Source organism: Kryptolebias marmoratus, linkage group LG4 (genome assembly GCF_001649575.2).
Source record: "Kryptolebias marmoratus isolate JLee-2015 linkage group LG4, ASM164957v2, whole genome shotgun sequence".
Classification (NCBI taxonomy): Eukaryota; Metazoa; Chordata; class Actinopteri; order Cyprinodontiformes; family Rivulidae; genus Kryptolebias; species Kryptolebias marmoratus.
Window position 1 is genome coordinate 15,546,673 of NC_051433.1, and position 15,443 is coordinate 15,562,115.

Sequence of the window (15,443 nt, forward strand, 5' to 3'; positions counted from 1 at the left end):
CAAAATGCCCACAAGGGCGGCAGTGGCTCAGGAGGTAAGGGTTCATCCTGTAACCGGAGCCCCTGTCAGTCCCCTCCGTCAGTCTCAGCCATTGTGTCCTTGGCCAAGACACTTCACCTGACTTGCCTTACTTGCATTACTGGTGGTGGTCAGAGGGCTCGGTGTAATGGCGACGCCCTTTGATAACATATCAATTTCAGGCTGCAGAGCAGTGTAACATTATTAGGAAAAGACAGGAGATTCTCCACATGTAATGTTAGCTTTAGCCATTGGTTTGACTGCTCCGAGTCTGTAGGACAGTGAAGCAGTCCTGTGGCGTTCAATCAGACAACAACGAATTACAAGAGTGGTCGTAGAGGAGTTTAAAAATTAGCATCAACCAAACCTCATTGCATCCTGGGTTATCCACAAGCTGGTGTGTGCTCGCATGGAGCGGCTGACCGGCATTCACCGGGTTCAGGACCACTTTGTCTCCAATCACCACCTGCAGCCACACAAAAATACATCAAGAGTTCAAACGTGACATAAGAGTTAATGTGATGCAAAACAATGAACAGTGGGGTGAAGAGTTGAGCTGTTTAAGAAGATAAAATCAGGACTGTGATGTCTTATCGAGACATTCTTCTGCCATGTCACATGAAACAACATGACTTTCATTCTGAAATTCTAATTAAATGTTTTTATTAGTTAATAAAGGATTCATTTGATTTAGCCAGGGGGTAAAAGTCATCAGTTGACTCTCTGACATGCATAAAGGTACAGAAGAGGTTTGCGTGTCACTGTCTTGGCCGGAGTTTTGTAATAACTTCTGTTTTCTATTAGACTGAAACCTGCTACTAAGATGAGTAAACAGCTTTCTGAACACTTAAACTGGCCCAAGTCGATATAATAAAATACCCCAAACAAAGTATTAGAACAGTAAAGAATTCATCTGTCTGTGGGGTGAAACCAACCACTGTTTTCACTAATCTGTCCTAAAATACATCTATATAGTGTCCCTATAATCCTGAATGATGTCTTCAAACATCTTCTTTTCTCTGACTGATAGCTCAAAATATACTTGCTTTAGATGTAACAAAGAAAAGCAGGAAGTGTTCATATTTGAGAGGCTGGAATTAAACACTCACTGTTTTGGTTCATAAAAAGTTTTTAAATAAAAACAAAGCAAAAATAGTACTTTTTAAAGCAGTAAACTTGCAATTACAGTGTGCTCTATATCAGTTAGAGCATGAATCATATGAGCCAGATAGTTTCAGAGTGCTCTGTAGTTTTTGTGGACACTAAAGATTTTAAACTTTTTAAAAAGGGCGATGGCGTCGTCACTGCTGCTACTTTTAGGCAACCTTCCACATGGGTAAAAACTGCCCATTAAAACAGAAATTAGGACAAGGTTTTGGGGTTTTTTTAAGGAGCAGATTGGCAAGATGCTGAAAGTTGCAGATGAGTGTTGTGCAGTCATTACGGTGTGAGATATGAGCTTGTTGTGAGTTCAGGTCAACACATACAGAACTGAAAGAAATTCTTTCTTTGACAGAAGCTGGAATAAAGCTCCCCTAACCCGCCCCAGTTTGGCCCAGATTCTCGCTCCCTGCCCCGTCCCCACAGAGATGTCCACTCACGTTGTCCCCGATGGAGCGCAGCTTGTAGAAGGGCTGTATGTAGAACCACGAGCCTTCGTTTCCCGCCGTGTCCAACATCACCCTCATGGCGTTCTTCTCCAGCAGCGCGGGGAGCCGTTTGTTCACCGTCAGGTATTTGTTGCTCTTCAGGTGGAGGAGCTGGAAACGCCACGCAAAGAAAGTTAGACTGATCAGAAGTGCTTCTGGTTGCGTTCCAACTGCAGGAACGCAACAGGAGTTTAAGATATTCCTGTTATCAAATATCAGAAAGGTTCAATACGGTGCACAAATATTAAACCACCACTAATTTCTGTATTTTTCAAAGTCAATGTACTCAAGCTTTGATCAGATTTGGAGTATTTGTAAAAAGATATGTCACCCCAACCGACAGACATCAGAGAAATCTTAGTTCAAACTAAATTAATCAGAAGTTTTATTGTTTTATTTATTAGAATAAAAGGAAGATATTATTAAGCAAAATACCTGGATGACGTTCCCGTACTGTATGACTGTTCCGAGCAGTTTTTTGTTTTCAGAGTCATTTTGCTTCTTCTCTAAGTCAGCTGCATGCTGGGAAACAAACAACAGGAGAAGGGAAAATATAATTTCACGAGTCCCAACCGTACCGTAGATTACTGCCACCATTTGTTTTACAAAGACGCTGCTGGATGAAACAATCCAGTTTGTTGTAAATAAAGCACTGAGGCACAGGAGTAACAGAATTCTGAGAAAGAAAAAAATTACAATTCAGCAGAAGGGCTTCACCTGGAGCTCACAAATCCATGGAAACAAAGGAGAAGATTGTGAGCTTTCAGTTTATGAGTCAAACAGACAGCTTTATAAGGTGTTGTATTGCAGGAGGACTGAAAGAGCTTTGAAGGCAGAAAGCTATGAGAGTTGTAGGGAAAATTTTATTTAAGAAAATAAATCATTCTTGTATAAATAGACTTGAAAGGACTATCACCAAATATCTACTTTTAAATAGTAGTATGTAGTGCTTATACAATAAGTCTGTACATTTAATTTGTGTTGTTCAAGAGAACATGAGCTCTGGAGGCGGGATTGCGTGTGGCGCGCTGGTGGCTGTGAGGTGAACACGCGGCCACCTTACTTACGTGGAGCTTGTTGAGCAGCACCGCGTCCGTGTTCCCTCCAGGCTTCGCTGCTTTCCAGAACTGCTTCTGGGCCGAGTAGCGGTTCATGGGACAAAGTTTAAACAGACAGTCTGCACAGACACAGAGACGGAAAGCCCCAGAGGCGAAGGTTAATGTCAGATAAATCGCACCAATAAAAAAAAAGAATGAAAAATACGTGGAGATGTGACAGCGAATGTAATGCGAGTGAATTAGTTTGGAAGGCCCGGACTGTGGCGGCATAAACCGACAAATATGAAACGTCTCAGCTGCTAAAAGGGCGTAAATTTTATCCCCTGCTCTTTGTGGGATGACCCAGACACGTGTGTGCTTGCACTTCAAACACACATTAATAATTCTCCTGAATGGAGATCAAAGGGCTTCCTCTGCCTCGCTGAGCGACAGCACAGCATGTGTGTGTGCTTGTGCTGCACAGACATCGTAAAATGTGGCTACATCCTGTGGTTAGATTACAATAAGTAACACCACAAAAAAAAAAAAAAAAAAAACCTTTCTTTTTGCGATCGACACAGTAAGGAGGAGGGGTCGGCTGGAGCGTGTAACCACAGCAACGACAAGATGCTGCCGTTGTCACTCGTGTCTAAATGTGCTGTTCATTTTCATAAACCGTGCTGAAACCCGCCCGGAGGGAAAGCGGGGCCTTGTATTTGCATGTGGATACAGTTTTAGCAAAGTTCCTCTTCTGTCCCAGGAGAGTTCCTCTTTTTGCAGCGAGCTCCGACTGAATGGGACTTTCACACCACGCGTTTTAGCGAGGACAGATTTCGTCTTTCTTCCGTCCTCCCTCCGAGTCCTGGCTTTCCTCTGATTTTATCTCTCATCTGACCACGGCTTTCTGTTCGGAGAGGGTGAAAAGAGGAGGAAAAGAACAATCTGTCCATCCCTGCTCTCCCCCCTTCGAGCTGCAGCTACATGACCAAATAAGGCCAGCAACGAGAAGGGGAGTTGGACTTAAAGAGAGTGGGAGAGGGTGGGGACTCCCCCGTCTCCCCCCCTCGCTTCAATATTCTGTCATCCCTCCTTCTCTTCTCTGAATTCCTCCGTTTTCACACAATTCATTCCCTCATGGCTGAATGGTCCAAACCCTCTAAAGTTCACCCCTTTGTGCCCTCGTGGTCAGATAACGGTTTTCTTAAACTTGATGCGAAAGTCAGCGAGATAAAGAAAAGGAAGTGAAAGAAAAATGAGGAAGGCCGAGAGAGCGAGAGAGCGAAAGAATGTGAGAAACTCCTCGCTGATGGTTGTGTCAGTACATATATTTACAGTTCATACAACTGCCCGTGAACCGGCTCGTGGATGTAAATTGAGAGCTCCAGGCTGACAAGCAAACAAACCCATAATTTGTCCATTTTATAATCCTCTAAAGACACGATCAAAAATAAAAGTCAAAAATAAAAGCTTAGCATTTCTTGAAGGAGTGCATATCGCCTGCCGCCCTTCATGCCAAGAGTTTTAGGTTAGGATCATCTTATGATGAGAAACGGCAACATTGCAGCCATTTTGGTCAAACCTTGAAAAAAACTTTAATATTGTACGTGTGGTGACTGACTCAGCTACTACCACATCAAATTTTAGCTCAATATCTGTAAAATTAACTCGGTCAGAGCCACTTCTGTGTTGGCTAAATTCGATTAGCTGTGGTGGCCATCCTAAATTAGACCGACTCCAAGAGTTAATCAGTTTTAGATGTACATCCTATGATTCATTTCTGAACGTCTCCTTAAAATCCTTCCAGTGGCTCATGAGCTATATTACTGACAGACAAACAGGGTCAACTCCTACAGTTAATGCCAAAGTTTAAACAAAGACCTCACAACCTTGGAGTCTCAGCTACTATTACAACAAATTTTGAGTTAGGTATTTTCTATTCCTGTTTTGTCAGAGCAGGTTCACACACTGACAGAGTGACATAAAGCAGATCAAGCATGACTAAGCAAGATACTGAACCCTTACTATGAGGTTAAAATGAAGTAATTCTCCTAATTATTATATCTGCAAAAAGAATTGCAAAGAATGAATCTTTGATGGCAGAGTGTTAAATGCTGCATGTCTAAATGATACATTGAATGATTCTTTCTTCTAGTCACACATCAGTGAAAAGCTGACTCACAACTGAGGAAGATGATTTTTAGACTCACATTCGGCCCAGAATAACGAGCTTATTACCTGCAAGACAAGAGGTCAGCAGTTTCGTAAACAACATCACAACACAAACACCAGAAAATGGGAGGATGGCTGTCAAAATCCTACGAGAAGATCAGCTCAAACGGGCACAACCCAAGATGTAAATGCGAGGAAACGAGTGCTTTCACCGACGAGTGCCGGGCGTCACAAGTGTCAGCTCATCCAAACATCTTTCCGTTACAAATTTCATTTACAGACGATCAAGAGGAAGGTGTGTGCAGTTCACACAATAAAACCTGGTGTAAGACTGTAAACCAGCGGTTTTACAGTCCTCGATACACGATGAGCTTGGGAATTTTTATTGAACGGACGGATTGCCAAAGCTTGTAAAAGAATGGCAACAACCTGAATGGATTTAAATGAAGTTTACTGCATGACAACACTAAGATTCATAATTCACCATCAGAACAGTTTGATTAGTTAGACACAGAAAAAGGATTAGGATTTTTGAATCCTTAAAAAAAAGAAAGTTTTGATCTTTAAATTACTTTTTAGGACCAAAAACGTTTTTATTTTTCCTTCTATCTATTTTTAAATGTATAAACTAAATGTGACAAGAGGGCCTGACTTCCTGTAACAGAAGTTCCTCCTTTTAAATTCATTTTAAGATCTAATTTAAATCAAATATTTTATTAAGTTTTACAGACTTTAAATATGTAGTAAATGTCTGATTTTTGACCCTGCAGAAACTAATAAGTCTTATATAGAAGAAATGTCATTTACCCCTTGCCATAAAAGCACCTTAAAAACATCAAATAATAAGAAGTCCTTACATGTTCACATGTGAAAGTGCTTAAAAAGGCAGAGAGGCCCGAATCACTGATCTGAGCTACTTTTCAACAATTTGATTAGTCTAGCTAAAGACTTCAAGACAACTGGCCTGTAGAAAATGCTGCTTTTTCTGAGGCTTTTATTTTGTAGGAGAGATTATCACGGAAGCAACAAATCCCTTGTGCGTCTAAGGCAATAAACGAGTCAAGAGCCAGCAGCTTTCCCTGCCTGCAGGACCTCTCCTCCCTGTGACAGCAGCAGACGACACGGCAGCTTCTGCTGTTTATCTCCGATAAACCACCCAGCTCGCCTGTGTTGTTCCTCCGACAGCAGCCGAGCGTTGAGCTGACAACAGATACAAGACACCAAAGAGTTATTACTCCTGACTGACAAAAGGCTGCATGAGCTTTAAATATTTAAAGTGTGAACACAAAAACAGAGATGCGCAGATGTAGGAGAAATCTGTAGCTAGAACGAGAAGACGCCATCTCTGTAAAGGTGTTCTCAGGCTAAAGGGTTAATCCGTATAAATAACAGCCAGGAAATGCTGGTCTTGATTTAACAAACAATTCTTTAATGTTCTTTTGGTTATAGTTTGGGAGGTTTATGATACAACAAACTGCTCAGTTTGGTGGTTTATCAAAAACCTTTATTTGAACTGAGTTTTGATTTCAATCCAGCCAAACCAAAGAGCTTCATTAATGCCGTTTCTGATTTTAAAAAATGTAAAAAAATATACAAGATTCGATTTCAATTTGATGTCAGTATCTTTCAAACAAGCTGGGGCTAAGGCAATAAATTTAATACGAAATGAATAAAAGAAAAGAACTGATACTGTTAACCATTTTGAAAGTGTTGCTAAAACGTGAAGTAATACAGGAAATTAGCCTCTGTTCTAATTTTGATTGCCCCAAACAAAAATAAAACTGTGTTGTGGCATGTGATATGCTGACGTCCATTAAGACCTAACAGCCTGAAAACAACTCCCATCTCATAGTGGTTCATGCAAACACTATTTTATAAATCTTTACATCACCTTCAGTAACTTATATAGAATACTATTGTTGTTTACAAGCAGCTGTTGATCTTGTTTGTCTGCTTTTTGAACAGTCTGCAGTGTTGACACTTGTGCTTTAATAATTAGCCCTGCATGAGTGAAGGACAAAGGATTACTTAGTTACAGAGGACCTGCGGTGTGAGAAGTCTGGAGTTTGTAGAGGTGGCTGGTAGGTTGTAGGTTGGAGATTAGACGGGACAAAATCAAAGAGCGCTTTTGCTTAAAATACACATCCCTACTACTGATGGAGCCTGGGGAACTTTGAGAAGGACTAATAGAAAATTTCTGGCTGAATAACTGTGTTGTGCAAAACTGATGGCAGTGTAAATGTTTCTAAAATAAAGGTCGTCTGAACTGCCATGACCTTTTTTATGAATGGACTGCAGCAAATCCCTTTGGTCTCGGACTCGCTCAAACTAGCTGTTAGCTTGTGAATCCAGTCAGGATTAAAGTTTGTTCAAAGAGATATCTACAACAGGTAAGATATTAATTGTTGATAACCCTTCCACATAACCCCACTTCAAATGATCTGAATAATAACTAATAATACAGAATGATGTAAAAATGTTTCCTTCATTCATCGTGTGCAGCCTAACCCAAAGCTGAAACCAAGGACTCAGGTAAAAATGCTCCAATAAAATAAAATCCTGAATGCACTCATACAGTTTGCAACAATGCACCACTCAAAAGGTTTTTACTAATATGATCATTTACAAAAATGCTGCAATTATTCTGCACAACATACGACAAAAGGGGAGTTTTCCAAATTGCAGGTTGCTATGGGGACAAGCGGCTTGACATTAAACAGCGGAGTGTAAAGTATAAATGAAAGCATAAAGGGCTACTGAAGGGTCATCTCTGCTCTGCTGAACTGTGCTGAACTCTGCTGTCAGCAGGTGCAGCAGGGACCGCAGGCCAACAGAGGGAGTTGGGCACCATCCTTCTTGAGCCAAAAACAGAAAGAATCTTGAACAGTAATAACAATAAGATGACTGCATAGCTAAGGTTCAGCTGGGTGGAAATCGGGTTAAAAAAAAAAGGCAGGACTGTGTAGTACTTTAACCTACAGCTGGATCACATTTCAGAGGCATGATGGGTAACTGATCAGAGCTGTCAGGATAATTCCAGGAAGGGCGACTGCTTTATTGCCTTGATGATCTGGGTTTACAACTTCTGCAAGAAGGGCGGCGGGCGATATGCAGTTCTTCAAGGAATACTAGAGCTTTAATTTTACTAACAATTTCTTACAGTGATATATGTAATTTGTGTTGACATGCACTTTTAAAAGCTTTTTTTCCGTATTTTTACCAGATAAGATATTGTTACATTCGTGCGTGTGGTACAGTCGCACCCGGATGTGTCGTATGTACAGTGTTTCAAACACACGGTTCTGTAAAACAGTAAGGAAGGGCGATGTGTCAGTGCAGAAACAGGCTCCATGACGGAGATTATAACAGTGAGGAGGGTGTTGTGTTTACATTACGGAGGACTGTTAGACATTCCTCAGCAGTGACAGAGACCCAGTGGACCTGGCTGCAGATTTTTAAATAATTGTGTGTGACTTGATTTTTTTTTTTTTTTTGGTCACTAAAGCTTCACAAAAGCAGTTGCTCCAAGCTGGTCTTGGCGTTAGCTGAACATGTTGAGCATTTGTTGTGTGAAATTTTGTTTACCAAAGCTAATCTCTGTGGGAATTGCCTATTTGGAGCGCTTCCAGTGTCATCTGCAAACACTTTGCTGTCTCTGGATCTCTCCATTTTTGTTGGATTCACGTGTGTTTTGAGAGACTGAAATTCCTACACCAGCCATCACTGTACAGGAGTTACTACATACACCAACCAAAAACACTGACAGCATGCACTGAGATCACACTTGGGAAAAACAAAACTAAACATTTAGATACAACCCCGACTTTAAAAAGTTGAAACGTTGCGCAAAATGTAAATAAAACAGAATTAAATGATTTGCAAATCACATAAAACCATATTTTGTTCACAATGCAACATAGTAAACATACCAAATGTTTAAGAAATTATACTAATTTTAGAAAAAATTAAGGTCCTTTTGGATTTGATGGCAGCTACACAGGGATTGTTGTCCCATCCAGACACCTTTTTCAGTGAAGGCCTTGCATATTTCAGCAAGACCGCGTTAAACCCCATACCACATCCATCAGAACAGCATGGCTTCACAGCAGAAGATTCCAGGTGCTGAACTGACCTGCCTGCAGTCCACACCTCTGACCATTTGGAGCATCATGAAACAAAAAAAAAATCCAGCAAAGACCCGGGACTGTTGAACAACTAGGATCCTCCATCAGACAAGAATGGGACAACAGCAGCAGCTGCTCTCCTCAGCTCCTAGATGTTTACAGACTGATGTTAAAAGATGATGAGATGTTTCAGAGCTAAACATGGTCCAACTTTTCTGAGATGTGTTGCTGCCATTAAAATCAAACTCACCTTTTTTATTCCTAAAACTGGAACAATTTCTTAAACATTTGATATGTTTACTATGTTGTATTGTGAATAAAATATGGGTTTATGAGATTTGCAAACCATTGTGCGTCATCATACTGTTTTTATTTACATCAAACGTTTTCAGAATTGGGGTTGTAATTGTATTAACCAGGGAAAAAGTACCCTAAAAAGCAAAAAAGGCTGATAGTGAAACATAACTTTGATATTCCAAAGTTGAACATCTTGAGTCAAGACCTTTTCCTTTGAGTGTCCTGTGCTTTAAAGATAAGCTTCATAAAGGAAATCAGGAGAAAACAGCGTATGACATAAGAATAACTGAGTCAAATTGAGTGGGCTTTCTTTCTTTCTTTGCCAGCAGAGGTTCCCTCGCTGTAACCATGTTTGATGCTGTAAACAGATGATTATGGCCCCTCTGTCAAGGTCTGAGGACATTGTGCTTTCTTTATTAGTTTGTCCACATGATCATGTTGAAACAACCAGGGTTTAATTTCACAACATCTGGTAGAAAGGAGGAGTGTGGCCAAACTAATAAAGAAAAAAAAAAAAGACATTTTGCTGCAGATCACATTCTTTTAAATCTCTAAAATTGTTTAACCAGAGCGGCTCATCGTGAAAGAATTGGATTAAAGGGGCCAACTTTCTTCAGTTGATGCAGACTATTTCCGGTTCATTTAAAACATCAAGTCACAAGATAAAACTATTACTTTTCCTTTTACCAAGTGAAATGCTAACCGTGGGGAAAGGATAGTTCAGATGAGACACTGAGGAAGTTTAGTCTACAAAATAAACTTGGCAGCTGCACGCAGAAACGCAGAAAAACGGGAGACAGACTCATCTTTTATGGAGGAATCGGGGTCTGTGGTTTTTTTTTTAGTGTTTTAGCTAAAAACATTTTTACATTATTGGCGAGTGGGCCAAATATTTTCTAAATTAATCCTCTGGTGAAAACAAGGTAGCAGCAAATAAAAACAAAACAAAAAAACTATCATTCCTTGAAGGAATGTGCATCGCCCCACCATCTTATATGTCAAAGTTTTAAAAACAGATCTTACATAATCGTTTAACACTCGGAGTATGTGTTGGGGCTCACTCTCAGCTACTACCACACCAAAGTTTAGCTAAATGTCCACAAAACTGACTGCCTTAAAGCCATTTTTGTGTTTGCCAACTTTGATTATTTCTGCATCCTGAATCAGATCGATTCCAAAGGTTAATCAGTTCTAGCCGTACATCCGGTGATTACTTTCTGAGAGTTTCATTGAAATCCACCGACCGGTTCATGAAATATTTTGCTAACAGACATACAAATGCACACACACAAACACAACCATACACACAGACTCACAGACACAGGCAAAACCTGACTGCCCTCTTATCCTGGTGGCAGGCCATAATAAATCATTTTCAATATTTCCAATAGCTGGAGCCAAACTCCAAAGTATTTATTTTTTTAGCAACAAGAGAGTAAAAATATGTGATGTGATCATGCACTGCATTTCTCAAAGAAATAGTTCAGATATTTTGTTTTTTTTTAATGGGTGTCTGTGAAGCAGTTATGAGTGCTCTGTATCCAGCCTGCAGGAAGGCAGTCAGAGTGATCAGAGTTTGGAGAATCAGAGAGAAGCTCCCTTGAAGCAAACAACTCTTCACAAGACGTCCTACTTGAGACTGAATTTTCACAACCTAAAACAACAAAACTTTGTAAATTTCACAGCGATTCAAGCGAACACTATGCTGAGAATCTGTACCCTGGATTACTTTTGTATCGGATAGTTATCTGGACAGGGTTTGTTTAACACAGTCCAGTCTCACTGCACATATTGCAGCAGATCATGTTCCAACATGGCCTCTCTGTAGTGCATTTATCCACAGATGTCTACATATAAAGAGCTGTCTGATGGAAAGGTGCTGCAAACATAACTCGGAACAATCAAATTTTATTAAATGGAAATGTGTGCTTTTATTTTTAATGAGTTTTCTTCCGTATAGCTTTTAGCCTTCTATGAGAATTTCTCTCTTTTTCTCTGAACTCATATCATTCTGACCGCTGTCTACTGCAGGTAAGATGCTAACTGCTGATAAATACCCCACTTGAAACAAACTGAACTGTCCCTTTAACATACAACTTGAATAATTAATGGAGTTGCCTCCTAACCTTGATTATAATTGTTGTCGATTTTAAATTTTCTCTGTTTTAGGGGAGTTATTTTGTTTTCACAGGATTCTTTGCAAACCAACACAAAACAAAGGGTGCCGTTTAATTAAGATCAAACATTTCTGCATTAGACAACCATTTCCAATAAAAGGTTCAGTTGTGTGAGTTTATGCCACATCCGCACTGATCTCTACCAGCCAAGCTGCCGGTGAATATAACATAAAATAGCATTTAACAAACAATTTCTCAGCAAAGGTTTGCATGTGTTTATTTCACACAAACACATAATGTGTTCTTAGTAAAATGTCTAAATTGTTTCATTTCAGAGTAAGCTACAGTAATGAAACAATGCCTCCATTATCATCCAGATATGTGCTTTATATGTGGGAAGTGACACCATCTCGGCTGCTTTTTTTAAGTCAACAACCCACATTACTGAGACGGTATCTTGCAATCTACTGTATGAAATAATGTCATTATTTTTGGTGGGATTGGATAGAAACTCCATTTTAATTCCATTTAAATTTTCTTACTGTAAACCGAGTGGCAAATATAATGTTAGTGTTAAAAAAAAGCTGAAAGATTGATGACTTTGTGGTGGACCAGTGGGAATTTACATGAGCAAGCACAAAGGTGGAGATGAAAAAGACAACTAATGTTGGTGCGTGACAAAACCCCTGAGAGTTTCTGATGCTCGAAATTAAAAAGAAAAAAAAAAAAAAACAGAAAGGAATGGGATCAGTCAGGATTACAAATGAAGACATCCTTAAGTTTGATCGACATTCTTTCCTTTTGAATAGGGCAGTTCTGTGCTGCCTATATCTTGCATATGCTCCTCATAGACAGTTTCTTCATACATTTCTTAATCTATCAAACAAAAATAATCTATCTGGCAAAGGTCCAGCCATCTTACATCATGAGTCAAGTTATCAGCAGCAAGAAAATGACTTTTTCCCCTTATTTTTATTGCAAAAGATGGACCACAAACAGCCACTCCCACTTTCTTAAACTCCCTGTAGAACATTTTGCCAGACTGATTCTAAGGAGTATAAACTTCTAGCCTGAGAACCGAGTTCTACTTCCTGTCCAGTAGTTAATAATAGCAAGTTCAGCGACAGTAACAGCTCAAGGCTTTTTATTGTTCTGGGTTATTTTCCAACAAAATCCGCATTTGTGCGGATTCCCTCCATCTGCCCCTTCACTTGTGCAAATGGGTATGAGCAAAACAAACAAAAAAAAAACCTTTGTGGTCATCGCCAAAGAAACACGTTTATCAGCGTCCTTCACACGCTCTGCAGGATTCCCAGACAGCGGTTTGTGTCACGACGTCTGTGGACTTTTGTGTTTATTACCTCTGAACTTCTTCGGAGGGTTGTTGAGGTCCCCAGCATCAGGCTGGACAACGCAGCGGTCGTCCACCAAGCTGGTAAAAAAAAAAAAAAAAAAATCTGTTAACATTTCTCCACGTGCAGATTCAACAAATCCACTGATACATTTGCAGGATATCATTAGCATTCCAAAAACCCCCAAAACAACCAATCATTTCAGAATAGTTTTACAGTGTTTTTATCAGCATGTAGAGGATAAACAACCCTGAACGTACTGACAGCTACTAAAAACCTCCACTGCCTCACTTTGGTCTCTCACAATAAATGAGGCTTCATTATTTTGACCCAAAACACTGTGGAATGTGGCAGGGCTGCGGATCAAAAGCCCCCCATCCTTCCTTCTTGCATGCACAAAAATAAGGAATATTCTGGCTGAATCACCAGTGGGCAGGCCGGAATTTGATGAGACAAATTTAACTTTTACTGGCTTGTAATAACACTTGTTGAGACAGTGGCCCAATCTCACGTCTATTTCAGCTCTTTTTTTTTTTGTGCAGCAAAATGGTCTCCAGTCATCCAACAGAACAATCTACTCCTCCAGCCTTTACAACTAAAAAATAAAAAAAAACAAGATGAGTGTGTTAGGTGGACAGAACCCATCTGGACCGTGTCTGTAACTTGAACACCACTCAGGGGTTAGTTATGGACAACTAGTAGATTAGTTTACCCGCTTTACACAGGAAGGCTCATGCTGAACATCTCTAAGCAGTTTCACTCAGGACCTCGTGCCGCTGCTCAGATGGAGAAGCCATGATGCTCAGAGAGTTTTCTCTCCTCTCAGTATTGTGTTTCCTCGAGGGCAGACGATGTGGAGAATGCTGGTTTTATGTGAGGAGTGGGTGGCTTTTGGCCAAAACTCTCATGACATTTTTTTTTGGTAAGTATGTGCGCTTTAGAGGCGTTCATGGCTACGTGGGAAGTGCTGGAATTCAAGAAAGGCCACAGAGTCTTTGTAATGACTCAGTGTTTGCTGTTCGTTTCATTTTTTACGAGCCGGCGGGAGGAAGGGGAGAGGCCCAGGATGATAAGCTGAGAGCCCTGATTCCATTATTGACGCTAAAAACAAAACACTCCTCCTGATGTTATTACACTGGAAATCAAACCGGGCAAACTGTAAAACAAATGAGCTGGGTTAGTTTTAGAATAAAGGAAAGGAGGGAAACAGAACAAATACAGATTACTTTAGGTGATGATATTCTAAAGTTTATTTGTTGAGTATGTGCCGTTAGTGACCCCAAGGTACAAAACAAAACTTTATTTTTTGTAAAGAAAATAGCACATGGACATATAGTGTCACTGGATAGGACCAACATCATGTCTGCACGACATTATAGACAATGTGAAAACTTGAGTACTGAACTATTCTATGGTTTAAATTGTGAAACAAAATTTATAAAAAAGAAAAAGAAATTGGGCTTTAAGGGAAATCTTTCTAAAACCTAAAAACTAATAATAAAACTGTGACCATACAAAAGAGAAATAGGAATCTTGCAAAAACTGTGAACATAAAAACAAACAAACCAAAAACAACAACAAAGTTTTAACCCCATCTGTCCCATGTAAAGCTGTGGATCATGATGTGCAGTGAAGGTGCCTCTCAGGATTCATAAATTTGTTTGTTTCATCAGAGATCTGGAAACTTTGAATTTGATGTTTATTTTCCCTCTTGATAAAATATTTGTGTTAAATGAGGAACAGAAATGACCGAATGTTGCTGTCGACTGACAGCTCCACTTGTGGCTCTTGAGGGCCTGTCACTAAATTTTTAAATCCTTAATTACTCTTTGAAAAAGGCCTTAATATTTATATTGCTGTTGCTCTTGTTGTTGTTAGCCTGGTGTAACGTATAGTGTTGCACACGCACAGTATCTATAGTGTACTTCATGTGAAGCTGAACTGACAGATGAAACACCTGAGTACAGCTGGGAAACTGTGGGAGAATTAATTTATTTTAAATTAGATTTTGCAGGTACAGAGAACCACTTCACCGTGTGTCTTCTGCCCTCCAGGCAGCCTCCGCTGTCACATAATCAAACACGAGTTCAAGCTGCCTTCACAGCTTTTTATTTGGACATAAACAGGGAAACTCCATTTCCCTTTTCTTTTCAGAAATGCCTCCAAAGTAAAACTATCATGTAAATATCAAGAGGATGTCGCCTGAACCACATACAAAACATTTATTTACACAATTATTCAATTCAAAGAAGAAGGGAAGAAGGTGTGATTTAAAATACTGAAGAGCTGATGCAAAAGACATCCCAGGCGTTACAAGAGGACACGCGGCTGCTTTCGAGAGACGTACCCCAAAGTGCTGATGAAACCATTGGTGGATCCCTCTGCATACAGGGAGCAGATGTCCCCGATGTGCAAAAAGCTGGACATCTTATCCGACATGTTTGGCACAAACTGGAGAGCGCCTGCAGAGGAGGGGAGGGAGGAAAACACGGTGAGACTTCGGTTCAATGAGTCCCGCTAAAAGCCATAGAGTTCGACATCCTTAAAAAGGCGGAAAAACATCAAATTTCCTGATTTATGATCATCATTACAGTGGTAACAAATCCCCATTATATAGAATATGCTTCAGCAGGCCATTTCTTATTGATTATTCAAAGGTAGCTATAAAGATAACTTGTCT

The 15,443-nt window shown here is 40.0% G+C and overlaps 1 protein-coding gene across 3 annotated transcripts in view; it reads right to left on the reverse strand.

Moving 5' to 3' along the window:
• itpr1a (inositol 1,4,5-trisphosphate receptor, type 1a) overlaps positions 1 to 15,443 on the reverse strand; it is a 74,234-nt gene that overhangs the window by 56,866 nt on the left and 1,925 nt on the right. For 2 of the 3 annotated variants that reach the window (XM_017415941.3, XM_025005834.2), the window contains exons 2-7: positions 15,111 to 15,225; positions 12,773 to 12,843; positions 2,735 to 2,844; positions 2,103 to 2,189; positions 1,620 to 1,778; positions 386 to 484 (exon numbers count right to left, since the gene is read on the reverse strand). In XM_017415941.3, coding sequence (XP_017271430.1) covers positions 386 to 484; positions 1,620 to 1,778; positions 2,103 to 2,189; positions 2,735 to 2,844; positions 12,773 to 12,843; positions 15,111 to 15,202 — 618 coding nt within the window. In that variant the 5' untranslated portion in view covers positions 15,203 to 15,225. Of the gene's footprint in view, positions 1 to 385; positions 485 to 1,619; positions 1,779 to 2,102; positions 2,190 to 2,734; positions 2,845 to 12,772; positions 12,844 to 15,110; positions 15,226 to 15,443 lie in introns of those variants that run through there. The other variant, XM_037975500.1, reaches the window with a different exon arrangement.